Consider the following 26,777-nt stretch of genomic DNA (forward strand, 5'->3'; position numbering starts at 1 on the left):
ATCAACTAAGTAGCAGAAACAGTTCTTTTCAGAGCCCATTAAGGGGCTCCAGAACGCCCTATACTTGCAATGTTAAAATAACGCTTATAAATTACATCTTTCCTCACAAAGTATTTGAGGTAGGAAGTTTGTGGTGTCACCGCCAGACACCACACTTGCTAGGTGGTAGCTTAAATCGGCCGCGGTCCATTAGTACATGTCGGACCCGCGTGTCGCCACTGTGTGATCGCAGACCGAGCGCCACCACACGGCAGGTCTAGAGAGACGTACGAGCACTCGCCCCAGTTGTACGACGACGTTGCTAGCGACTACACTGACGAAGCGTTTCTCTCATTTGCCGAGAGACAGTTAGAATAGCTTTCAGCTAAGTTAATGGCTACGACCTAGCAAGGCGCCATTTGTACCATTGCATGTATCTCAAGATAGTCTCACTTGCATCATCAAGAATGCTGTATACCAAAGGACGATATAAAAGGTAAGTGTTCTAGTAGCTACGTTCTTTTCTTTATCACATTCATTACGAATCTTGTTCCAGACTTAACGCCAGATGGCGTGAGTTGACGCGTGCCCTTTCGGCTACTTCACTGTGGACTGGCTGCCTTAACAGTCCACTACAAAGTTGAACTTTTTACAGATTATTTATTGGAATATGGGCTACAACTTAACACAGGGATTTTACAAAATTTTATTTCAGTTATTAAAGATGATTTTTTTTTCAATTGTAATGAAAATTCACAACATTTTTTTTGCAATTTTTTATTTATATATTCAAAAATATACAGTTTTTTGGAAAAAGGCTGTGTTAAATTATGCAGGAGGTACTGTGTAACATTTACTGAAAGTTTGAAACAAATATGTTTGGAAGATCCTTAGAAAACATGTAATTAGTATGAGAAAATAAAAGTTTTGGGAATCGAGCGACAAAGATTGGATTAACTTTTTAGTGCATTCCAGGTCCATAGGATGGATTATCTCCTCCTCCAGCTTCCTCTTGTTCCTCCTCCTGTTTACTCTTGCTTGTATTTCTAGACTCTTTACAGCCCTGTCTGCAGCCCGAAGGCGTTCCTTGTCTAAAGCAAGCATCGCTCGTACCATGTTAGAACCTATCTTCATTCCCATATTTCTTAATACCTTGCACCTTACAATGTTGCCATCATTGAAAGTAGCAATAGCATCATACACACCAAAGTGAAGTGTTTCTATTCCAACAAATACAGTCTTGGGGATTCTCGACCATATAACACTATTTACACTTTCATTGGGGTTTTGAGTTTATCCGTGATTACACTTTTTCAACAGTTCAGGTGCTGCTAAGTCTCTGAAAATAGGTTTTATCACCTCCATTATTGCATAATATTGCATAATGTTGCATAATAACACCATTTGACAGCAGTTTAACAGCGCCACAGTGGGTCACGCCCATGTAGAACACATTTCAAAAAAAATTTAAAAATAGTTGTAGTCTTCGGAATTGAATAAATTATATATCTATTAAAAGGTAATAGTCTGCAGATTCAGAAAACGCAAAAAAGTAAAAATTGAACTTTTCATGATTTTTAGCCTTTCCGGAGCCCCTTAAGCTATTTGTGTTACACATCTGTTTAAATTTAACAACATTAGCAGTAGGCGAACCTACAATAAAATAAACAAAACATTAAACATCAATTGGTAAAAGGGCAATGATACACAAATTAGAGATGGGTCGTTTGCGAACTAACGGGTGGAAAGGAACGGTTGACCAAGATTAACGGTAAGAGCGAGGAACGAATTCTAAGGAAAAGTCTTTCATAGGTCACTTCGGTCGCGGCTTCCTACTTAATAGTTCCCGGGAACGGGAAACGGTCGATCTCGTTCCCCCAACGGCACGTCGGCCGGTGTCGTTCCAGCCTCGGTCCCGTTCGGTCTCGTTCTCGCTCGGCAGGACTCGTCCTTCTTCGCGTGGCCGCTCGTCCCAGTTCCACTGCCGACTGCCATAGTGACACTACTGGCCATTAAAATTGCTACACCACGAACATGACGTGCTACAGACGCGAAATTTAACCGACAGGAAGAAGATGCTGTGATACGCAAATGATCAGCTTTTCAGAGCATTCACACGAGGTTGGCGCCGGTGGCGACACCTACAACGTGCTGACTTGACGAAAGTTTCGGACTGATTTCTCATACACAAACAGCAGTTGACCGGCGTTGCCTGGTGAAACGTTGTTATGATGCCACGTGTAAGGAGGAGAAATGCGTACCATCACGTTTTCGACTTTGGTAAAGGTCGGATTGTAGCCTGTCGCGATTGCGATTTATCTTATCGCGACACTGCTGCTCGCGTTGGTCGAGATCCAATGACTGTTAGCAGAATATGGAATCGGTGGGTTCAGGAGGGTAATACGGAAAGCTATGCTGGATCCCGACGGCCTCGTATCACTAGCAGTCGAGATGACAGGCATCTTATCCGCACGGCTGTAACGGATCTTGCAGCAACGTGTCGATCCCTGAGTCAGCAGATGGGGACGTTTGCAAGACAACAACCATTTCCACGAACAGTTCGACGACGTTTGCAGCAGCACGGACTATCAGCTCGGAGACCACGGCTGCGGTTACCCTTGACGCTGCATCACAGACAGGAGGGCCTGCGATGGTGTACTCGACGACGAACCTGGGTGCACGAATGGCAAAAAGTCATCTTTTCGCATGAATCCACGTTCTGTTTATAGCATCTTCTTGGTCGCATCCGTGTTTGGCGACATCGTGGTGAACGGACATTGAAACCGTGTATTCGGCATCGTCATACTGGCCTGGCGTATCACCCGGCGTGATGGTATGGCGTGCCATCGGTTACACGTCTTGGTCACCTCTTGTTCTCATTGACGGCTCTTTGAACAGTGGACGTTACATTTCAGATGTGTTACGACCCGTGGCTCTACCCTTCATTCAGTCCCTTCGAAACCCTACATTTCAGCAGGGTAATGCACGACCGCATGTTGCAGGTCCTGTGCGGGCCTTTCTGGATGCAGAAAATGTTCGACCGCTGCCCTGGCCAGCACATTCTCCAGATCTCTCACCGACTGAAAACGTCTGGTCAATGGTGGCCGAGCAACCGGCTCGTCACAATACACCAGTCGCTACTCTTGATGAACTGTGGCATCGTGTTGAAGCTGCATGGGCAGCTGTACCTGTACTCGCCATCCGAGCTCTGTTTGACTCAAAGCCCAGGCGTATCAAGGCTGTTATTAAGGCCAGAGGTGTTTGTTCTGGGTACTGATTTCTCAGGATCTATGTACCCAAACTGAGTGAAAATGTAATCACATGTCAGTTCTAGTATAATACATTTGTCCAATGAATACCCGTTTATCATCTGCATTTCCTCTTGGTGTAGCAATTGTAATGACCAGTGGTGTATATTCTTGGCGACTTTTATTTGCGAACATCTGCTGTTTAAAGATCGCCTCTCTACCCTGGTACATCAATTTACCTTACGAGCCCATTGATTAGTGAAATAGCATCGTTTAGGAGCCGTGATTGGCCTGCAGAATTTGGATGAAATTCAGAAAAATAAGATAAATTTTGTTTACGTCAACGCTGTACTCATTATGGAGGACTTGGGCAGCATAGCACTTCTCATGAAGCGCTGCTATCTCAAAGTGGGTTTTTAGTTCAGGCCACTGAGACAAAGCACGAGAAATAGCTTCTAAAATAGACATGCAACCTTTATTGCACTTCTGAACTATATTCAGTGGATTAGGTCCGTCATTTATTGCACTGAATAAATTTCTATAGCCAATTTGACGAGACGAAGACTTGGAAACTAAGAATACGTTTCTGACAACAAAAATTACAAATTCCGGGGCAAAGTTTCAGCTGCGACAGAAAATACTGCTAGCTGCACGGAATGGCAGACACGAGGAATTAAGACAAGATGAGGAACTTCTCTTTTCAAATTCTGATACACACCATTACTGATGCCTACCATTAACTGCTGCATTGTCAGTACCCAAACCGCGCATTAAGTGAATGATCAAGCCGTACTCATTAAGTAAAGATTTCAAACCACTGGTTACTTCCACTGCGTTGCCTTCCTCTAACTCTACCATTCCCAAGAATGTGGAAACAATACGACCTTGAGCCACAGAAAAGAACATCACACACGCAGATAACAATTTACTGGCGCTATCTGCATCTCAGCTGAGGATGGCACGGCAGTCGGATGGTCCCGATGGGCCACTTATGGCCTGAAGACGGAGTGCAAGAACACACTTAGGTCATGAAGTCGAAGGCTATGAATACTTCCAATAAAATTTCATCTCAGGTTGAGAATGCCATAAGGGAAAGATGTGAACATTTTCTTGCTTGTGAGATGCAACGCCGCTTGTCCCAAAATGTAAAAGTGTTTCAAGAAGTATCCCTAACTGCTCCAAGAGAATGCTTGAGAGTGATAAAAGAACCAACAGAATCACTGGCTAAGGAAATGGGCTTGTCAGACAAGTACAGTAACAAAAATTGATTTTTCAATGGTCCAAGCTCACCACTGTCCAATGGAAACAAATCAACAATAAGGCGGAGTTATGGAATGAAATTAGGTCATACAGAAGTGCCAGTGGCTTAAATCCTTTCCGCCGGCCGCAGTGGCCGTGCGGTTCTAGGCGCTTCAGACTGGAACCGCGCGACCGCTACGGTCGCAGGTTCGAATCCTGCCTCGGGTATGGATGTGTGTGATGTCCTTAAGTAGTTCTAAGTTCTAGGGGACTGATGACCTCAGATGTTAAGTCCCATAGTGCTCAGAGCCATTTGAACCATTTTAAATCCTTTCCTTGACCAAGAAGCCACGGTGAGAACTATGTATGGAACAACGAAATGGATAAAGATTCAGTAAGGGGTCCGGCAAGGCTGCATACTGTCACCGTACTTATTCAATCTGTATGCAGAACATGTCATGAGGAATGCGAGGCTAGATGAAGGAGAAACAGGAATTAAAATAGCTGGAATAAATGTAAACAACCTCAGGTACGCGGATGATACGATCCTGTTCGCAGAAAGTGAAGAAGAATTGAGAACACTCTTACTGAAGGTGAAAGACGAAAGTGAAAAGGCCGGTCTTATGCTGAATGTGTTGTTGTTGTTGTTGTGGTCTTCAGTCCTGAGACTGGTTTGATGCAGCTCCCCATGCTACTCTCTCCTGTGCAAGCTTCTTCATCTCCCAGTACCTACTGCACCCTACATCCTTCTGAATCTGCTTAGTGTATTCATCTCTTGGTCTCCATCTACGATTTTTACCCTCCACGCTGCCCTCCAATGCTAAATTTGTGATCCCTTGATGCCTCAAAACATGTCCTACCAACCGATCCCTTCTTCTAGTCAAGTTGTGCCACAAACTTCTCCTCTCCCCAATTCTATTCAATACCTCCTCATTAGTTATGTGATCTACCCACCTTATCTTCAGCATTCTTCTGTAGCACCACATTTCGAAAGCTTCTATTCTCTTCTTGTCCAAACTGGTTATCGTCCATGTTTCACTTCCATACATGGCTACACTCCATACAAATACTTTCAGAAACGACTTCCTGACACTTAGATCTATACTCGATGTTAACAAATTTCTCTTCTTCAGAAACGATTTCCTTGCCATTGCCAGTCTACATTTTATATCCTCTCTACTTCGACCATCATCAGTTATTTTACTCCCTAAATAGCAAAACTCCTTTACTACTTTAAGTGTCTCATTTCCTAATCTAATCCCCTCAGCATCACCCGATTTAATTTGACTACATTCCATTATCCTCGTTTTGCTTTTGTTGATGTTCATCTTATATCCTCCTTTCAAGACACTGTCCATTCCGTTCAACTGCTCTTCCAAGTCCTTTGCTGTCTCTGACAGAATTACAATGTCATCGGCGAACCTCAAACTTTTTACTTCTTCTCCATGAATTTTAGTACCTACTCCGAATTTTTCTTTTGTTTCCTTTACTGCTTGCTCAATATACAGATTGAATAACATCGGGGAGAGGCTACAACCCTGTCTCACTCATTTCCCAACCACTGCTTCCCTTTCATACCCGTCGACTCTTATAACTGTCATCTGGTTTCTGTACAATTTGTAAATAGCCTTTCGCTCCTTGTATTTTACCTCTGCCACCTTCAGAATTTGAAAGAGTATTCCAGTTAACGTTGTCAAAAGCTTTCTCTAAGTCTACAAATGCTAGAAACGTAGTTTTGCCTTTTCTTAATCTTTCTTCTAAGATAAGTCGTAAGGTTAGTATTGCCTCACGTGTTCCAACATTTCTACGGAATCCAAACTGATCTTCCCCGAGGTCCGCTTCTACCGGTTTTTCCATTCGTCTGTAAAGAATTCGCGTTAGTATTTTGCAGCTGTGACTTATTAAACTGATAGTTGGGTAATTTTCACATCTGTCAACACCTGCTTTCTTTGGGATTGGAATTATTATATTCTCTTGATGTCTGTCATCTTGCTCACCAGATGGTAGAGTTTTGTCATGACTGGCTCTCCCAAGGCCATCAGTAGTTCTAATGGAATGTTGTCTACTCCCGGGGCCTTGTTTCGACTCAGGTCTTTCAGTGCTCTGTCAAACTCTTCACGCAGTATCTTATCTCCCATTTCATCTTCATCTACATCCTCTTCCATTTCCATAATATTGTCCTCAAGTACATGTATAAACCCTCTATATACTCCTTCCACCTTTCTGCCTTCCCTTCTTTGCTTAACTGGGTTGCCATCTGAGATCTTGATATTGATACAAGTGGTTCTCTTCTCTCCAAAGGTCTCTTTAATTTTCCTGTAGGCAGTATCTATCTTACCCCTAGTGAGACAAGCCTCTACATCCTTACATTTGTCCTGTAGCCATCCCTGCTTAGCCATTAGCTGAATGTGAAGAAAACGAAAATTATGGCAACTACACCTACCAATTCGTGGGATATAGCAGGAGAAACCATGGAGGTAGTGACCACATTCAGTTATCTCGGTTCGCAGATCTCTGCTGACGGCGACTGCAGCCATGAATTCCGGAGACGCCTGTTGCTCGGTAGACAGGCGATGTCAAACCTTGACAATGTTATAAGGTCCAGAGATATAACACTAGCAACAAAGATCCGTATTGTGAGGGCTATGGTCTTTCCAGTTGTGATGTATGGATGTGAGACCTGGACCATTAGAAAGGCTGAACGGCGAAGAATTGACTCCTTCGAATTGTGGTGTTGGAGGAAACTTCTTAGAGTTCCATGGACTGGAAACAGAACCAACAGATCAATATTGGAGCAAATTAAACCAGATTTCTCCCTGGAAGGTCTAATGTTAAAACAAAAGCTGACCTACTTTGGACACACAATGCGAAGGCATGCCTCGCTGGAAAAAACATTAATGCTGAGGAAGATTGAAGGAACTAGAAGAAGAGGACGTCAGAGGATGAGATGGATCGATGGCATCACAGAAGCAATGTGTTCCAACCTGGAAGTGCAAGACAGGAAAAAGTGGCGTGATTTGGTTCATGGGGTCACGAGGAGTCGGAACCGACTAAACGAATAGAGAGAGAGAATATCTGTAGATTCATCCAACAGTACACTGAAATACCTGTCTCCTGTGTCCTTTTCCAGACTGGCCTTGAAGAGTGGGTAAAGAATGTTTTCAATCACACCACTACACTTGCTTCTATGCAAACACATTTGAGAGTCGTGGTCAGCACCTATAGAACACCTTTCTGAAAGGCTGCAGAGGTCTTCCACAGATCTTATTGGGGAGTGGATAGCCACAAATAAACATAATGCAGCTTCTGCAACAGCAACGTCATTGGACTGCCTAACTACATGTGCATCTAGTTTCAACTGCCCCTATGAAGAAAAGCGTGCCGTAGCTTTTACATACTTTTTGCTTTTTGAATGATTCAATAAATCCGACAGACGCGAATTTAAATTGCACTGGCAAAATCGACATAGGACACTAGAAGGATCGGCGGATATCTCAAGAAGCCAGTCTTTCAATTCTTTGTTACTAAGCCACTCTTTCCTAAGCTTTTGGTGTGTGTTTTTTGCCCTTTTGCTTCGACATTTTGATGAGGCAATAATAAAAAAGTAAAGAAAATTTTTGATTACAAAGCGATTAATTGCACCATAAACATTAACAATTCAACACTATGCACTGTACCGACTTCGGTCCACGCTAACTTGTAACTGCAATGCTAAAAGTAAAGAACTAAGACTAGAAAGGATTGTTCTGTTGTGGTGAGGCAGAGGAAACACTATGACCAAATCTGATTATTAAGAGTTAGCTGGACCCATATTGTTGCCAGTTTAGGATGTTTGACGCTAAATATGATTTCAAATTGTATATTGGAAAGACTGAATTAAGCGGAAAAATATCGTTGCAGACATCAATCCACAAATCCGTTAAAAAATCCGTTGACCGGTAAATGCAAAATTTCATCCACCGACTATAAAATCCGTCAAATTTAGCGGAAATTCCGCTGACTTGGCAACCCTGATAAAAACATGTACACGGCAACCATAATAAGAACTTTCACAATGAATAACCCGAAATATTGTCGGTTGGGGAGTAACACTACCTAATGAAGGGGCATAAATACACTACTGGCCATTAAAATTGATACACCAAGAGGAAATGCAGATGATAAACGCGTATTCATTGGACAAATATATATATTATACTACAACTGACATGTGATTACATTTTCACGCAGTTTGGGTGCATAGATCCTGAGAAATCAGTACCCAGAACAACCACCTCTGGCCGTAATAACGGCCTTGATACGCCTGGGCATTGAGTCAAACAGAGCTTGGTTGGCGTGTACAGGTACACCTGCCCATGCAGCTTCAACACGATACCACAATTCATAAAGAGTACTGTGACGAGCCAATTGCTCGGCCACCATTGACCAGACGTTTTCACTTGGTGAGAGATTTGGAGAATGTGCTCGCCAGGACAGCAGTCGAACATTTTCTGTATCCAGAAAGGCCCATACAGGACCTGCAACATGCGGTCGTGCATTATCCTGCTGAAATGTAGGGTTTTGCCCGGATCGAATGAAGGGTAGAGCCACGGGTCGTAACACATCTGAAATGCAACGTCCACTGTTCAAATTGCCGTCTATGCGAACAAGAGGTGACCGAGACGAGTAACCAATGGCACCCCATACCATCACTTCGGATGATACGCCTGTATGGCGATGACGAATACACGCTTCCAATGTGCGTTCACCGCGATGTCGCCAAACACGAATGCGACCATCATGATGCTGTAAACAGAACCTGGATTCATACGAAAAAAATGACGTTTTGCCATTCGTGCACCCAGGTTCGTCGTCGAGTACGCCATCGCAGGCGCTCCTGTCTGTGTGCAGCTTCAAGGGTAACCGCAGCCACGGTTTCCGAGCTGATAGTCCGTGCTGCTGCAAACGTCGTCGAACTGTTCGTGCAGATGGTTGTTCGCTTGCAAACGTCCGCATCTGTTGACTCAGGGATCGAGACGTGGCTGCACGATCCGTTACAGCCGTGCGGATAAGATGCCTGTCATCTCGACTGCTAGTGATACGAGCCCGTTGGGATCCAGCACGGCGTTCCGTATTACCCTCCTGAACCCACCGAATCCATATCCTGCTAACAGTCATTTGATTTCGACCAATGCGAGCAGCAATGTCGCGATACGATAAACCGCAATCGTGATAGGCTACAATCCGACCTGTATCAAAATCGGAAAAGTTATGGTACGCATTTCTCCTCCTTACACGAGGCATCACAACAACGTTTCACCAGGCAATGCCGGTCAACTGCTGTTTGTGTATGAGAAATCGGTTGGAAACTTTCCTGATGTTAGCAGTTCGTAGGTGTCGCCACCGGCGCCAACCTTGTGTCAAACCGAGCGATGTGGCGCAGTGGTAGCACACTGGACTCGCATTCGGGAGGACGACGGTTCAATCCCGTCTCCGGCCATCCTGATTTAGGTTTTCCGTGATTTCCCTAAATCGTTTCAGGCGAATGCCGGGATGGTTCCTTTGAAAGGGCACGGCCGATTTCCTTCGCAATCCTTCCCTAACCCGAGCTTGCGCTCCGTCTCTAATGACCTCGTTGTCGACGGGACGTTAAACACTAACCACCACCACCTTGTGTGAATGCTCAGAAAAGCTAATCATTTGCATATCACAGCATCTTCTTCTTGTCGGTTAAATTTCGCGTCTGCAGTACGGCATCTTCGTGGAGTAGCATTTTAATGGCCAGTAGTGTACGTACTGTTTATTGAAATGAATTGCACAAGGCGGCCTTACGATTCCTGTCCTCGCGGCTACCATTGTTCCCTGCTTCCGGCCTTACACTGAGGTGCCAAAAGTCAAGGCACACCTCCTAATATCGTGTCGCACCTTCTTTTGTCCGGCGTACTGCGGTAGCTCGACGTGCCATGGACTGAGTAAGTCGTTTGAAATCCCCTGCAGCATTATTGCTGCCTCTAATTTTTGCACGAGTTAACCTCTCCATTATGTCCCTTAAAGAGTTCGACGGGATTCGTGTCGAGCGATCTAGGTGGCCAATCATTCCCTCAAATTGTCCCAAAATGAAGATTGTATCTGTTCGCGAAAGAACTGATGACCGTGCAGCTTCTCTAGAATGAAATTATAATTAAATCGAAACCCATTGCTGCCGACACGTGTTGTTGATATACATCAATGGGGACAGCTGAAAACGTGTGCCACGGCCGGGACTCGAACCCGGGATCTCCTGCTTACATGGCAGACGCTCTATCCATCTTTTTTTTGACGCTACCCCCTTTTTTTAACAGCTTTTTTTTTTTTTTTTTTTGAACAGGAAGGCAGGGTAAACAAACAATCTTCATTCGTACAATTGTGCTGTCCTAGGGATAAGAAAAGTATCGAGACAGCAAAAACAATTTGGAAACCATAAAATCAACGCAAAGGCCGTCCTCTTTTTTTTTTTTTTTTTTTTTTTTTTTTTTTTTTTTTACAGGAATAAAGTAAATGACAATCCTAGTCACGGGCGGGAGTGAAAATGAAGTTATCATCTGCATCACAATCCCTGCAGCACGCGGTGTCGCATCATAAACCTGGCAGAAAGCCATATAATCTTGACCATTTCTGCCAGTGTGGGCGGTATGTATTTCTCCTGCGTCGACCATTCGAAGGACCATTACCTGAGGCGGTTTCGGTGGTTACCATCGTTGTGTGTGTGTGGTTTTTTTTTATTTCACTTTAACATAATGCAGTACTAACTGGCGCCAACAGGTAGGGGCCAATTTTCTTCTCAGTGTGCTATATGCCAATATAACTGAACCGCGCAGTGCTTTCTCTAGTCGTTCTGCTGCAGGAGTCTTCCCAGTTCTGGGACACCCCAGCTGTCGGGCGGATTGTGAAAAACACTTCCTAAAAAATTGGAAAAGTAAGTCCTGTATTTCGTATGACTCCGTATGAGCTCGTGTTGTTCTTGTAAATACATCCAATAATCCATCACGGACTTAATATCGTACGAATACAAATATTTCGTCGCATGTCCAGCGTTCCAATTGACCGCATACGTCTTTTGTTTGGGAAAAAAAGGTCTTGTCCGGTAGAAAAAGTACATCCGATGTGAGTTCTGTGTAGTTAGTGCGCCGAAGGAAGGCCAGTATTCGACGCGTCAGCATCCAGACGTCTCTCGCTGCGCCACACACTAAACCATGTTCTTCCGTTGCTAACAGTCCACAGTTTGTGCAAAGAGGAGAATCGACCATATGAATTGTATGTAATCGACTCCTGGTCACAAGTTTACGGTTTATAAGAATATACCACATGGACCTCGCTGCTGTTCACAGTAATGGAGTATGCACTGCACACCAAATGTGGTTCCATGTTCTCGACGGGTGTTTGAATTCCATTATATTGCGGCCATGGTGATCCATCAAGCATCTATAGATCTCCCGAGTCGTGGGTATTCTCGTCGAAGGTACTTTCAGACGAACATAACTGTAATCAACAAGAAATGAGGCAATGTGTGCAAGAGAAGGCGAAATATTGCCCACCGCAATAGGGGGTTCGTACGAAGGCGGAACAAGTAGTTCTATCAGAGCTGACGTTATGGTATGCTTTCTTTGTTGCCAATTTCGTATCATCGCTCGCATGTAAAGCGCCAGAGCTTTGTTTCGCACGTTTGTCAGGTTGAGGACACCGTTCCGGAACTGTAGCGTTGTCGTTGTTGTTGTTGTTGTCTTCAGTCCTGAGACTGGTTTGATGCAGCTCTCCATGCTACTCTATCCTCTGCAAGCTTCTTCATCTCCCAGTACCTACTGCAGCCTACATCCTTCTGAATCTGCTTAGTGTATTCATCTCTTGGTCTCCCTCTACGATTTTTACCCTCCACGCTGCCCTCCAACGCTAAATTTGTGATTTTGATGCCTCAAAACATGTCCTACCAACCGATCCCTTCTTCTAGTCAAGTTGTGCCACAAACTTATCTTCTCCCCAATCCTATTCAATACCTCCTCATTAGTTACGTGATCTACCCACCTTATCTTCAGCATTCTTCTGTAGCACCACATTTCAAAAGCTTCTATTCTCTTCTTGTCCAAACTAGTTATCGTCCGTGTTTCACTTCCATACATGGCTACACTCCATACAAATACTTTCAGAAACGACTTCCTGACACTTAAATCTATACTCGATGTTAACAAATTTCTCTTCTTCAGAAACGATTTCCTTGCCATTGCCAGTCTACATTTTATATCCTCTCTACTTCGACCATCATCAGTTATTTTACTCCCTAAATAGCAAAACTCCTTTACTACTTTAAGTGTCTCATTTCCTAATCTAATTCCCTCAGCATCACCCGGTTTAATTTGACTACATTCCATTATCCTCGTTTTGCTTTTGTTGACGTTCATCTTATATCCTCCTTTCAAGACACTGTCCATTCCGTTCAACTGCTCTTCCAAGTCCTTTGCTGTCTCTGGCAGAATTACAATGTCATCGGCGAATCTCAAAGTTTTTATTTCTTCTCCATGGATTTTAATACCTACTCCGAATTTTTCTTTTGTTTCCTTTACTGTTTGCTCAATATACAGATTGAATAACATCGGGGAGAGGCTACAACCCTGTCTCACTCCCTTCCCAACCACTGCCTCCCTTTCATGTCCCTCGACTCTTATAACTGCCATCTGGTTTCTGTACAAATTGTAAATAGCCTTTCGCTCCATGTATTTTACCCCTGCCACCTTTAGAATTTGAAAGATGGTATTCCAGTCAACATTGTCAAAAGCTTTTTCTACGTCTACAAATGCTAGAAACGTAGGTTTGTCTTTCCTTAATCTATTTTGTAAGATACGTCATAGGGTCAGTATTGCCTCACGTGTTCCAACATTTCTACGGAATCCAAACTGATCTTCCCCGAGGTCCGCTTCTACCAGTTTTTCCATTGGACTGTAAAGAAGTCGTGTTAGTATTTTGCAGCTGTGACTTATTAAACTGATAGTTCGGTAATTTTCACATCTGTCAACACCTGCTTTCTTTGGGATTGGAATTATTATATTTTTCTTGAAGTCTGGCGGTATTTCGCCTGTCTCATACATCTTGCCCACTATAATGTAAAAAAAAATAAAAATAAAAATAAAAATAAACTTGAAAAACTTGTTTCTTGTGCGCATTTCCTGCGCATTTGACACGTTCCTCATTATAACGGTTTTCCGTGCTATTGATCAATGGAACACGTAACTAACTAACTAAACCAGATTTTATCACATTGTCCTAACGGATATGTTCATCGCACGTGTCACATTGATTTCTGCGATTATCTCAAGCACCGTTGTTTGTGTTTTAGCACTGACAACAGTACATAATCGCCACTGCCCTCGGGGTTAAGTTAGCGCCGTCGGCCTCTGTGTTGTCCAAGGTAAGAGGCAATGCAGTGCGGCCGTACTTGCTTCGGCAGTACATATACTAAGATCGGAAAGATACGGAGAAGATTAGTTACAGCGTGTTTGGTCAGAGGGTTAGTTGCCCTCTGTAATAAAAAAACTGAGTTAATGGATCAACGACGAACTGAAAACAGGTGTCCGCACCGACCAGATGAAAAGAATGAAAGACGAAAAAAAAAAGAAAAAAAAAGCGGTCTAAGGCGCTGCAGTCATGGACTGTGCGGCTGGTCCCGGCGGCGGTTCGAGTCCTCCCTTAGGATACTTTAGGTTAAGTAGTGTGTAAGCTTGGGGACTGATGACCTTAGCAGATAAGTCTCATAAAATTTCACACATATCTGAACATTTTTTTTCAGAGGCAATGTCTAAAATTTCGTATTCTCGGCACGCTCTTGACATTGTAGATCTCGGAGTGCTGAATTCCTCAATGATATTCAAAACGGAATGTCCCATGCGTCTAGCTCCAACGATCGTTCTGCGTCGAAATTCCCGTCGTGCGGCCATAATCACGTCGCAAACTTTTTCACAGGAATCAGTTGAGTATAAAAGGCAGCTCCGGCAACGCACTGCCCTTTTATACCTTGTGTAGGCGATACTACCGCCATGTGTAAATGTCCATATCGCTGGCCAATGCCTTTTGTCACCTCATTGTATATTCATACACTACTGGCCATTAAAATTGCTGCACCAAGAAGAAACGCTGATGATAAACGGGTATTCATTGAACAAATATATTATACCAGAACTGACATGTGATTACATTTTCACGCAGTTTGGGTGCATAGATCCTGAGAAATCAGTACCCAGAACAACCACCTCTGGCCATAATAACGGCCTTGATACGCCTGGGCATCGAGTCAAACGGAGCTCTGATGGCGTGTACAGGTACAGCTGCCCATGCAGCTTCAACACGATACCACAGTTCATAAAGAGTAGTGACTGGCATATTGTGACGAGCCAGTTGCTAGGCCACCAATGACGAGACGTTTTCAATTGGTGAGAGATCTGGAGAATGTGCTGGTCAGGGCAGCAGTCGAACATTTTCTGAATCCAGAAATGCCCGTAAAGGACCTGCAACATGCCGTCGTGCATTATCCTGCTGAAATGTAGGGTTTCGCAAGGATCGAATGAAGGGTGGAGCCACGGGTCGTAACACATCTGAAATGTAACGTCCACTGTTCAAAGTGCCGTCAGTTCCAACAAGAGGTGACCGGGACGTGTAACCAATGGCATCCCATACCATCACACCGGGTCATACGCCAGTATGGCGATGACGAATACACGCTTCCAATGTGCGTTCACCGCGATGACGCCAAACACGGACGCGCCCATCGTGATGCTGTGAACAGAATTTGGATTCATCCGTAAAAATGACATTTTGCCATTCGTGCACCCAGGTTCGTCGTCGAGTACACCATCGCAGGCGCTCCTGTCTGTGATGCAGCGTCAAGGGTAACCGCAGCCACGGTCTCCGAGCTGCTGCAAACATCGTCGAACTGTGCGTGCAAATGGTTGTTGTCTTGCAAACGTCCCCATCTGTTGACTCAGGGATCGAGACGTGGCTGCACGATCCGTTAACAGCCGTGCGGATAAGATGCCTGTCATCTCGACTGCTAGTGATACGAGGCCGTTGGGTTCCAGCACGGCTTTCCGTATTACCCCCCCCCCCCCCCCCCCCGAACCTACCGATTCCATATACTGCTAACAGTCATTAGATCTCGACCAACTCGAGCAGCAATGTCGCGATACCATAAACCGCAATCGCGATAGGCTACAATCCGACATTTATCACAGTCGAAAACGTGATGGTACGCATTTCTCCTCCTTACACGATGTATCACGACAACGTTTCACCGGGCAACACCGGTCAACTGCTGTTTGTGTATGAGAAATCGGTTGGAAACTTTCCTCGTGTCAGCACGTTGTAGGTGTCGCCACCGGCACCAACCTTGTGTGAATGCTGTGAAAAGCTAATCATTGGCATATCACAGCATCTTCTTCCTGTCGGTTAAATTTCGCGTCTGTAGCACGTCATCTTCGTGGTGTAGTAAGTTTAATGGCCAGTAGTGTAGAATAGTTTAATGAAGAGTTTAAACAGGAAAGCAAAAAGAAAGCAATAATCATCAGATCAGTGAAAAGAAGCCAACGGCCTTGCCGCAGTGGTAACACCGTTTCCCGTTAGATCACCGAGGTTAAGAGCTGTCGGGCTGGGCTATCACTCGGATGGGTGACCATCTGGTTTGCCGAGCGCTGTCGGCAAGCGGGGTGCACTCAGCCCTTTTGAGGCAAACTGAGGAGCTACTTGACTGAGAAGTAGCGGCTCCGTTCTCGGAAAGTGACGTACATCGGGTGACGCCTGTGGGCTGAGGAAGACACGCCGGCCGGTTGGTACCGTTTGGTCTTCATGGCCTGTTCGGGAGGGGTGAAAAGAAAACATGTCAAAGACGGATTAGAAGAAATGGATTCAACTTTAAAAGCAACAACACTAGATACTTTCAAAGAAGTTTTAACAGGATTCCAGTCACCAAGTGTACATTTTAAAGATAAAACTGGAAAAATGGTTTTAAGCAATAAAGAGAACTGCCAGATTTTTAACTGAATACTTCGAAAATCACTACATGAAAATCCACCATTGGAACTACCTACAGTGGTTGCGTGCTTATGGATTGTCGTCTCAGTTATGTGACTGGATTTGTGATTTCCTGTCAGAGAGGTCACAGTTCGTCGTAATTGACGGAAAGTCATCGAGTAAGAAGTGATTTCTGGCGTTCCCCAAGGTAGTGTTATAGGCCCTTTGCTGTTCCTTATCTATATAAACGATTTGGGAGACAATCTGAGCAGCCGTCTTCGGCTGTTTGCAGATGACGCTGTCGTTTATCGACTAATAAAGTCATCAGAAGATCAAAACAAACAGCAAAACGATTTAGAAAAGATATCTGAATGGTGCTAAAATTGGCAGTTGATCCTAAATAACGAAAAGTGTGAAGTCACATGACTGCTACAGGGAACTCGTTAAACTTCGGTTACACATTAAATCAGTCTAATCTAAAAGCCCTAAATTCGACTAAATGCCTAGGAATTACTATTACGAACAACTTAAATTGGAAAGAACACATAGAAAATGTTGTGGGGAAGCCTAACCAAAGACTGCGTTTTATTGGGAGGACACTTAGAAAATGTAACAGACCTACTAAGGAGACTGCCTACACTACGCTTGTCCGTCCTCTTTTAGAATACTGCTGCGCGGTGTGGGATCCTTACCAGATAGGACTGACGGAGTACATCGAAAAAGTTCAAAGAAAGACAGCACGTTTTGTATTATCGCGAAATATGGGAGAGAATGTCACAGAAATCACAGAGTATTTGAGCTGTACATCATTAAAAGAAAGGCGTTTTTCGTTGAGACGGAATCTTCTCACGAAATTCCGACAATCAAATTTCTCCTCCGAATGCGAAAATATTTTGTTGACAGCGACCTATATAGGAAGGAACGATCACCAAGATAAAATAAGGGAAATCAGAGCTCGTACGGAAAGATGTAGCTGTTCATTCTTTCCGCGCGCTATACGAGGTTAGAAAATAGAGAATTCTGAAAGTGGTTCTGTGAAACCTCTGCCAGCCACTTAAATGTGATTTGCAGAGTATCCATGTAGATGTAGATGTACAGTAGAAGAAATAGAAAAGATTGTCAAAGCACTGAAGAATAATAAAGCACCAGGAGAGGATGGGATAGTAGCAGAAATGTGGAAACTAGCTGGCTTGTCCGCATGGCTGAAAATTCTCAAACTAATTAAAGACATTTGGACAAAAGTAATCATACCCAGTGACTGGTAAGAAGCACTGATCCATTCTCCCCATAAAAGACGAGATAAAACAGACACCAACAACTACAGGGGTATATGCCTGTTACCAGTAACATACTGTGTAAAGCACTTTTAAATAGAATAGAGGCACAAGCAGGACCTAATATAGCAGATTATCAACCAGGATTTAGAAAAGGTAGATCATGTGCAGAACAGATTCGTAATTTAAAAACAATTTTGAGAGTGAGAGCTACACTAACTAAAAATACAGTAGTTACTTTCGTAGACTTCAAGAAGGCATATGACTCGGTTGACAGACAAACACTATTCCAGATACCTTATGAATCAGGGATAGATGAAAACACCAGAAGACTTGTTGAACAAATGCTCACAGATACAACATCAAGAATTAAGTTTCAACGCGAAATTTCTGAATCATTCAAAATCAAAACAGGAGTTCAACGAGGAGATGGACTGTCTCTAAGTCTCTTTAACTTGGTTTTAGATAAAATAGTAAAAACATGGGAAAGCACATTAAAAAACAGAGGCACAAGGGGTATAAGCATGGGCCAAGGAAAGAACAAATTTGAAGTGAAATGTTTAGCCTTTGCAGATGGTATGGCATTAGTAACTGAAAACTGAACAGACGCAATAGTTATGCTTGATCTGTTACACGAGATCGCTGGAAAGACTGGGCTAAAAATATCCCATGAAAAACCGAGTATATAGAACACAAACATAATACAGAAAAGTTTATGAAAACAAAGTATGGAAAAATTAAAAGAGCTGATAAATTCAAATACCTCAGTGAGTGGGTCCAAGCCAATGGACAGGGTAACACGACAAATAAAGAAGAATAAAAAAGTTAGAATTTGCATATAAATTAACACAAAACTACTAGAATAATAAATCAATATCCATACAAGCGAAGATTAGACATTATAATTCAGTTATTAGCACACAAGCATCATATGGTTCAGAGCGCCTAACACTGAATAAGAAAGGCGAATTAAGAGAACTAGAAAAAAGAGAGAGAAAAATACTAAGAAAAATTCTAGGTCCTGAGAAAAACAATGAAAATAGGTGGATTAAAAGGAGAAATGAAGATTTATACAAAAATGTAGAAAAGATCACAGATAAAATGAGGAAGAAATGGCTAAAATTTTATGGATATTTAAAAAGAATGAAAGAAACGCGGATTACAAAGAATATTTTTAATTACGATAGTAAGCTGAAAAACTGTGGGATGGATAGAAGCAGTAAAGAAAGATGCCAACAAAATAGGTGTTACGGAAGAAATAATACGGGACATGAATCACTTCGGGCTACTGATAAAAAACCCAGACTATGAAGGAGATGAGACAAAACCTTGGGCCAAGAGAGTGTGGACAGATGAGCAGAGATGAACAGTTGGAGAGAAAATGAAGAAGTACTGGGAAGAAAGGAAGAAAAAATAACACCACAAGTTGTATGCGGTCCATAGCTGGCCAAGTTCACAAATAAAAGAAAACAAAACGTAGAATATGATAGTAAGCTTTCTCAGCATAGAGGTCTGCCAGTTCAGTTTCTTCAGCATCTGCGTGACACTCTCCTATGGGTCAAACCTGTGACCATTCGCGCTGCTCTTCTCTATATACATTCAATATCCCCAGTTAGTCCTATTTGGTATGGGTCCCATATCTAGAGCAATATTCTAGAATGGGTTGGAAGACTGATTCATAAGCAGTCTCCTTTGTAGACTGACTGCATTTCCCTAGTATTCTACCAACCAACCGAAGTCTTCCACTTGGTTTACCCACAACAGAACCTACATGATCGTTCATTTCATACCGCTGCATAGTGTTAGATCCAGTTATTTGTATGACATGACTTATTTCAGCTGTAATTCATTGATATTACAGTTATTAGTTATTACGTTTTTCTCTTCATTTTGTGAAGTGTACCATTTTACAGACCTGAACATTTGAAGTAAATTGCCAATGTTGCTTTGAGGTGTTATCAAGACCTGAGTGAATATTTGTACATTTTCCTTGAGACAGTTCATCTTTACAGATAACTAAATCATCTGAGAGAAGTCTGAGTTTGTGGTGTCACCGCTAGACACCACACTTGCTAGGTGGTAGCTTTAAATCGGCCGCGGTCCATTAGTACATGTCGGACCCGCGTGTCGCCACTGTGTGATCGTAGACCGAGCGCCAGCACACGGCAGGTCTAGAGAGACGGACTAGCACTCGCCCCAGTTGTACGACGACGTTGCTAGCGACTACACTGACGAAGCCTTTCTCTCATTTGCCGAGAGACAGTTAGAATAGCCTTCAGCTAAGTTAATGGCTACGACCTAGCAAGGCGCCATTTGTACCACTGCATGTATCTCAAGATAGTCTCACTTGTATCATCAAGAATGCTGTATACCAAAGGACGATATAAAAGTTAAGTGTTCTAGTAGCTACGTTCTTTTCTTTATCACATTCATCACGTATCCTGTTCCAGACTTCGCGCCAGTCGGCGTGTGTGTACGTGTGCCCTTTCGGCTACTTCACTGTGGACTGGCTGCCTTAACAGTCCACTACAGAGTTTATTAATAGCATTATCATTTTATTGATAATATTATTAATATTGTCCACGATGTCATTAATATAAACACATCACCTCGGATCCGAGAGTTTAGGATCCTGTACAGAAAATTGGAATAGGTATCAACATAAACATTATTTCCGCCCTTTTTATTGGTCATGAAGCCCACACATTGCATGTTGGAACACCATACAGGGGGACCTTCAGAGCTGTTGGTCCAGATTGCTGTACACACCGGTAACTCTAATACCCAGTAGCACGTCCTCTTGCATTGATGCATGCCTGTATTCGTCATGCCATACTATCCAGAAGTTCATCAAGGCATTGTTGCTCCACATTGTCCCACTCCTCAACGGCAATTCGGGGTAGATCCCTCAGAGTGGTTGGTGGGTCACGTCGTCTATAAACAGTCCTTTTCAATCTATCACAGGCATGTTCGATAAGGTTTATCTCTGGAGAACATGCTGGCCACTCTAGTCGAGCGACATCGTTATCCTGAAGGCAGTCATTCACAAGATGTGTGAGATGGGGGCGCGCATTGTCATCCATGAAGACGAATGCTTCGCCAATATGCTGCCGATATGGTTGCACTGTCGGTCGGAGGATGGCATTCACGTATCGTAGAGCCATTAGCGTCTTCCATGACCACCAGCGGCATACGTCGACCCCACATAATGCTACCCCAAAACATCAGGGAACCTCCACCTTGCTGCACTCGCTGGACAGTGTGTCTAAGGCGTTCAGCCTGCCCAGGTTGTCTCCAAATACGTCTCCGACGATTGTCTGATTGAAGGCATATGCGACACTCATCAGTGAAGGCAACATGATGCCAATCCTGAGCGGTCCATTCGGCATGTTGTTGGGCCCATCTGTACCGCGCTGCATTGTGTCGTGGTTGCCAAGATGGACCTCGCCACGGACGTCGGGAGTGAAGTTGCGCATGACGCAGCCTATTGTGCACAGTTTGAGTCATAACACGATGTCCTGTGGCTGCACGAAAAGCATTATTCAACATGGTGGCGTTGCTTTCAGGGTTCCTCCGAGCCATAATCTGTAGGTAGCGGTCATCCACTGCGGTTGTAGGCCTTGGACGGTCTGAGTGAGGCATGTCATCGATAGTTCCTGTCTCTCTGTACCTCCTCCATGTTAGAAAAACGTCGCTTTGGTTCACTCCGAGACGCCTGGACACTTCCCTTGTTGAGAGCCCTTCCTTGCACACATTCACAATACGGACGCGATCGAACCGCAGTATTGACCGTCTAAAGTGCGCGTCATTTATGACGGCGGCCTGTTCATTCTGCGCATCTGACGTCACAAAACACAGTCAGCCAATGAACAGAGAACGACGTTGCCAGAGCTCGACTGCAGTGCAAAGCACGGACGAGTGTCTTCAGTTTTAGAAACGTTCAGTCATAAATAAAGTAACTGAACAAATGCAATGTCTCGAAAGCAGACTTTCTTTTATAGAAAGTTTTGAAAAAAACATTCTTTATACCAATTGCTTCATATTCTATTAATTAATTAAACCAAACAAGCAAGGAAAGGTGTTTGTATCATTTTCACGAACCGCTTTTTCGCAATAAAGGACAGCGGTAATTTTTATTTCCTATTGTACTTCATAATCATACCAACAGTGTTTGTCGGTATTTTGTGTGATATTTTAAAGCCCTCCGGGAGATGTATTGAATGACGAGCTGCGTTAGCGTAATGGTTAAAGTATGCTGGCACGGTAGCTCAGCGTGTTTGGTCAGAGGGCTAGTTGCCCTCTGTAATAAAAAAAACTGGGTTAATGGATCAACAACGAACTGAAACGGGTGTCTTTCGACGTCCGCCCAGAGCAAATACAACGAACGAAAACGAACGAAATGAGATTAAAAAAAAAAAAGTGTATGGCTGCTACGCAAAAGGTTCTGAGTTCAAACCTCGATCAGTGCTTAATATTTTCTTTATTTAAAAACAATATCGAAGAGTCTTACTTCAAGAATTTTATTCGTTTGAATGTAATTTTTTGAAATTTCTAGTGGCATCTAAAATCGATCATACGGAAAGTATACGCTATGGACTTTTACCTCTGCAAACTCTTCAAAATTTCGTGCAATGGTTTACTACATCTAATGCTGCACAATAACTGCGTTGAACATCGAAGCAAAATTAAGTCATTTATGGGGGGAAGGTATCAGTCAAGAAGATGTGTAAAAATCAATTTTTTGGGCCAAATAGTTTTTGTGAAATCGAATGATAAAGTGTGTCAAAGTAGTCGAAACACCATGTGTCTGCACAGGCGAGCAGTGCAATGATGACAAAATCGCGCACATCGCGGAATGCGGGGAGCACGTGACTGTAGCAGCGGAAGGGTTAATGCGGCCGTGGTGGCTTTACTTCATAAACTGCGCGCTCCCCCCTAAATGTAAGTTTGCGAACCATTCTATACTATGGCGCTGCTTCTCTTGGCGCGTACAACTGGCAACGCAGCAATCTCCCGCGTCTGGGTGGGCAGGCGCCAACCGCCAAGATAAAAGAATTCAACTATAGGCACGGTTGAACTACTGACAACATGAGCCATGTATCTCCTTCCTGCTGGAATGATTGGAACTGTTCGCCTGTCGGACCCCGTCCGTCTAATAGGCGCTGCTCATGCACGGTTGTTTACATCATTGGGCAGGTTTAGTGACATCTCTGAACAGTGAAAGGGACTGTGTCTGTGATACAATATCCGCAGTCAATGTCTATCTTCATTAGTTCTGGGAAGTGGGGTGATGCAAACTTTTTTTGATGCGTATATAACAAGAACGGGAAGGGATCCAACACACGGCACACCCGTGGTTACTTCCACGTCAGCTGTCTGTGACTGTGCTTCCAAGACAACTTGCTGGGTCCTACCCATCAAAAAGTCCTCAATCCAGTCACAAATTTCGCTTGATACGCCATATGAGAATAAGTGTTGATATGGTACTGACAAGGGAACCTCCCCATCGCACCCCCCTCAGATTTAGTTATAAGTTGGCACAGGGATAGGGCTTGAAAAACTGAACACAGATCAATCGAGAAAACAGGAAGAAGTTGTGTGGAACCATGAAAAAAATAAGCAAAATATACAAACTGAGTAGTCCATGCGCAAGATATGCAACATCAAGGAGAGTGTCAGCTTACGAGCGAAGTGGTCCCGTGGTTAGCGTGAGCAGCTGCGGAACGAGAGGTCTTTGGTTCAAATCTTCTCTCGAGTGAAAAGATTAATTTTTTATTTTCAGATAAATATCAAAGTTCAGTCACTCACACATAATCAACTTCGCTCTCCAAAATTCCAGGACATGTTCAGATTTGCTTGGACATATACAGGATTTGACGGTCTACGCACGGAAACATTTGAAAACGTTTAAAACATATGTTTTGACAGAGCACAGGGAAAACTGTGCGACTGTGGAACTGTTGCATTCATTTGTTGCAGTTTATGTGACAAACTCTTATGTTTTCAACACTTTTTTGGGAGTGATTATCACATCTACAAGAAAACCTAAATCGGGCAAGGTAGAAGAATCTTTTTACCCATTCGCCAAGTGTGCAAGTTAGGTGGGTCGACAACATATTCCTGTCATGTGACGCACATGCCGTCACCAGTGTCGTAAAGAATATATCAGACGTGTGTTCCTGTGGAGGAATCGGTTGACCTATGACCTTGCGATCAAATGTTTTCGGTTCCTATTGGAGAGGCACGTCCTTTCGTCTACTAATCGCACGGTTTTGCGGTGCGGTAGCAAAACACAGACACTAAACTTATTACAGTGAACAGAGACGTCAGTGAATGAACGGGCAGATCGTAACTTTGCGAAAATAAAGAAAGTAAAATTTTCACTCGAGGGAGGACTCGAACTAAGGACCTCTCGTTCCGGCAGTTGCTCACGCTAACCACGGGTCCACGGCGCTCATCAGCTCACATTGCCCTTGATGTTGCCTATCTTGCACATGAACTACTCAGTTTGTATAATTTGCTTATTTTTTCGTAGTTCCACACAACTTCTTCCTGTTTTCTCGATTGATCTATGTTCAGTTTTTCAAGGCCTATGCATTGTGTCAATTTATAACTAAATTTGAGAGGGGTGCGATGGGGAGGTTCCCTTGTGAGTGAAATGATTTTCTACCTGTCTGCCTTGATCCATGGTTTTCAGTATGCAGGTTGAGAATAGTGTGATATGGGTTTCACGTGATCGATGTGTTATGAATCAACGCTATCTAGCACGGATGCAGTCATTTATTCAAAATATCCCGTTGCCTTTGAGCTCAGAATATATTCAAAGTTTCTACAAAAAATCCACGTCAAGGATATCGGACGGTAGTTTTGTGGATCTCTTCTGCCACCCTTGTGAACGTGTTTGATCTGTGTTTTCTTCCGATTTCTGGGCACAGTTTTTTGTTTCAGACATCTACGATACATTAGGTACAATTAAAAGAACGGCTAACTCAGTATGAATATGATAGTGATTCCATGGCGTCCTTGAATCTTGTTCAGTATCAACGATTTCAGCTGTTTCTCAGCGCCACTACTTCATCCATCTTTTCAACAGTACTAGGATTAATTTAAGGCAATGTTCCTGTTATTCTCAGTAAAGGAACATCTTAAAACAGGGTGAAGGATTTCTGCTTTCACTTCGTAACTTTCGATTTCAGTTCCAGTCACGTCCATGAGTCACTGGGCACTAACTTCGGTGCCACTCACAGCCTTTGCAGACGACTTTAATTTCTTTGGGCTTTTGAAAGATCATTCGACAATATTCTGTTTCGGTAGTCTTTGAAGGATTCACGAATTACTCTCGTGGCAGACAAATACGTTTCATTCAGCATCTGTCTGTCTATAGCCCTACGCTTTGTTTCAGACCAATTGAGCAGTACTCTTCGTTTCTTTAGACATTGCTTAACATTGAATGTGAACCATAGAGGGCGCTTCCTATCATGAACTGTTCTCACGGGTACATACAGGGTGTTTCAAAAATGACCGCTATATTTGAAACGGAAATAAAAACTAAACGAGCAGCGATAGAAATACACCGTTTGTTGCAATATGCTTGGGACAACAGTACATTTTCAGGCAGACAAACTTTCGAAATTACAGTAGTTACAATTTTCAACAACAGATGGCGCTGCGGTCTGGGAAACTCTATAGTACGATATTTTCCACATATCCACCATGCGTAGCAATAATATGGCGTAGTCTCTGAATGAAATTACCCGAAACCTTTGACAACGTGTCTGGCGGAATGGCTTTACATGCAGATGAGATGTACTGCTTCAGCTGTTCAATTGTTTCTGGATTCTGGCGGTACACCTGGTCTTTCAAGTGTCCCCACAGAAAGAAGTCACAGGGGTTCGTGTCTGGCGAATAGGGAGGCCAATCCACGCCGCCTCCTGTATGTTTCGGATAGCCCAAAGCAATCACACGCTCATCGAAATATTCATTCAGGAAATTAAAGACGTCGGCCGTGCGATGTGGCCGGGCACCGTCTTGCATAAACCACGAGGTGTTCGCAGTGTCGTCTAAGGCAGTTTGTACCGCCACAAATTCACGAAGAATGTCCAGACAGCGTGATGCAGTAATCGTTTCGGATCTGAAAAATGGGCCAATGATTCCTTTGGAAGACATGGCGGCCCAGACCAGTACTTTTTGAGGATGCAGGGACGATGGGACTCCAACATGGGGCTTTTCGGTTCCCCATATGCGCCAGTTCTGTTTATTGACGAAGCCGTCCAGGTAAAAATAAGCTTCGTCAGTAAACCAAATGCTGCCCACATGCATATCGCCGTCATCAATCCTGTGCACCATATCGTTAGCGAATGTCTCTCGTGCAGCAATGGTAGCGGCGCTGAGGGGTTGCCGCGTTTGAATTTTGTATGGATAGAGGTGTAAACTCTGGCGCATGAGACGATACGTGGACGTTGGCGTCATTTGGACCGCAGCTACAACACGGCGAACGGAAACCCGAGGCCGCTGTCGGATCACCTGCTGCACTGGCTGCGCGTTGCCCTCTGTGGGTGCCGTACGCGGTCGCCCTACCTTTCCAGCACGTTCATCCGTCACGTTCCCAGTCCGTTGAAATTTTTCAAACAGATCCTTTATTGTATCGCTTTTCGGTCCTTTGGTTACATTAAACCTCCGTTGAAAACTTCGTCTTGTTGCAACAACACTGTGTTCTAGGCGGTGGAATTCCAACACCAGAAAAATCCTCTGTTCTAAGGAATAAACCATGTTGTCCACAGCACACTTGCACGTTGTGAACAGCACACGCTTACAGCAGAAAGACGACGTACAGAATGGCGCACCCACAGACTGCGTTGTCTTCTATATCTTTCACATCACTTGCAGCGCCATCTGTTGTTGAAAATTGTAACTACTGTAATTTCGAAAGTTTGTCCGCCTGAAAATGTACTGTTGTCCCAAGCATATTGCAACAAACGGTGTATTTCTATCGCTCCTCGTTTAGTTTTTATTGCCGTTTCAAATATACCGG

The 26,777-nt window shown here is 43.6% G+C and overlaps 1 protein-coding gene across 1 annotated transcript in view; it reads right to left on the reverse strand.

Annotated features, from left to right (window-relative positions):
- Positions 1 to 856: 856 nt before the first annotated feature.
- LOC126213232 (uncharacterized) overlaps positions 857 to 26,777 on the reverse strand; it is a 121,262-nt gene continuing 95,341 nt past the window's right edge. Inside the window, exon 2 of the mRNA XM_049940882.1 lies at positions 857 to 954. Within this exon, the coding sequence (XP_049796839.1) occupies positions 941 to 954 (14 nt within the window). The 3' untranslated portion in view covers positions 857 to 940. The remainder of the gene's footprint in view (positions 955 to 26,777) is intronic.

This window comes from Schistocerca nitens, chromosome 11 (genome assembly GCF_023898315.1).
Source record: "Schistocerca nitens isolate TAMUIC-IGC-003100 chromosome 11, iqSchNite1.1, whole genome shotgun sequence".
NCBI lineage: Eukaryota > Metazoa > Arthropoda > Insecta > Orthoptera > Acrididae > Schistocerca > Schistocerca nitens.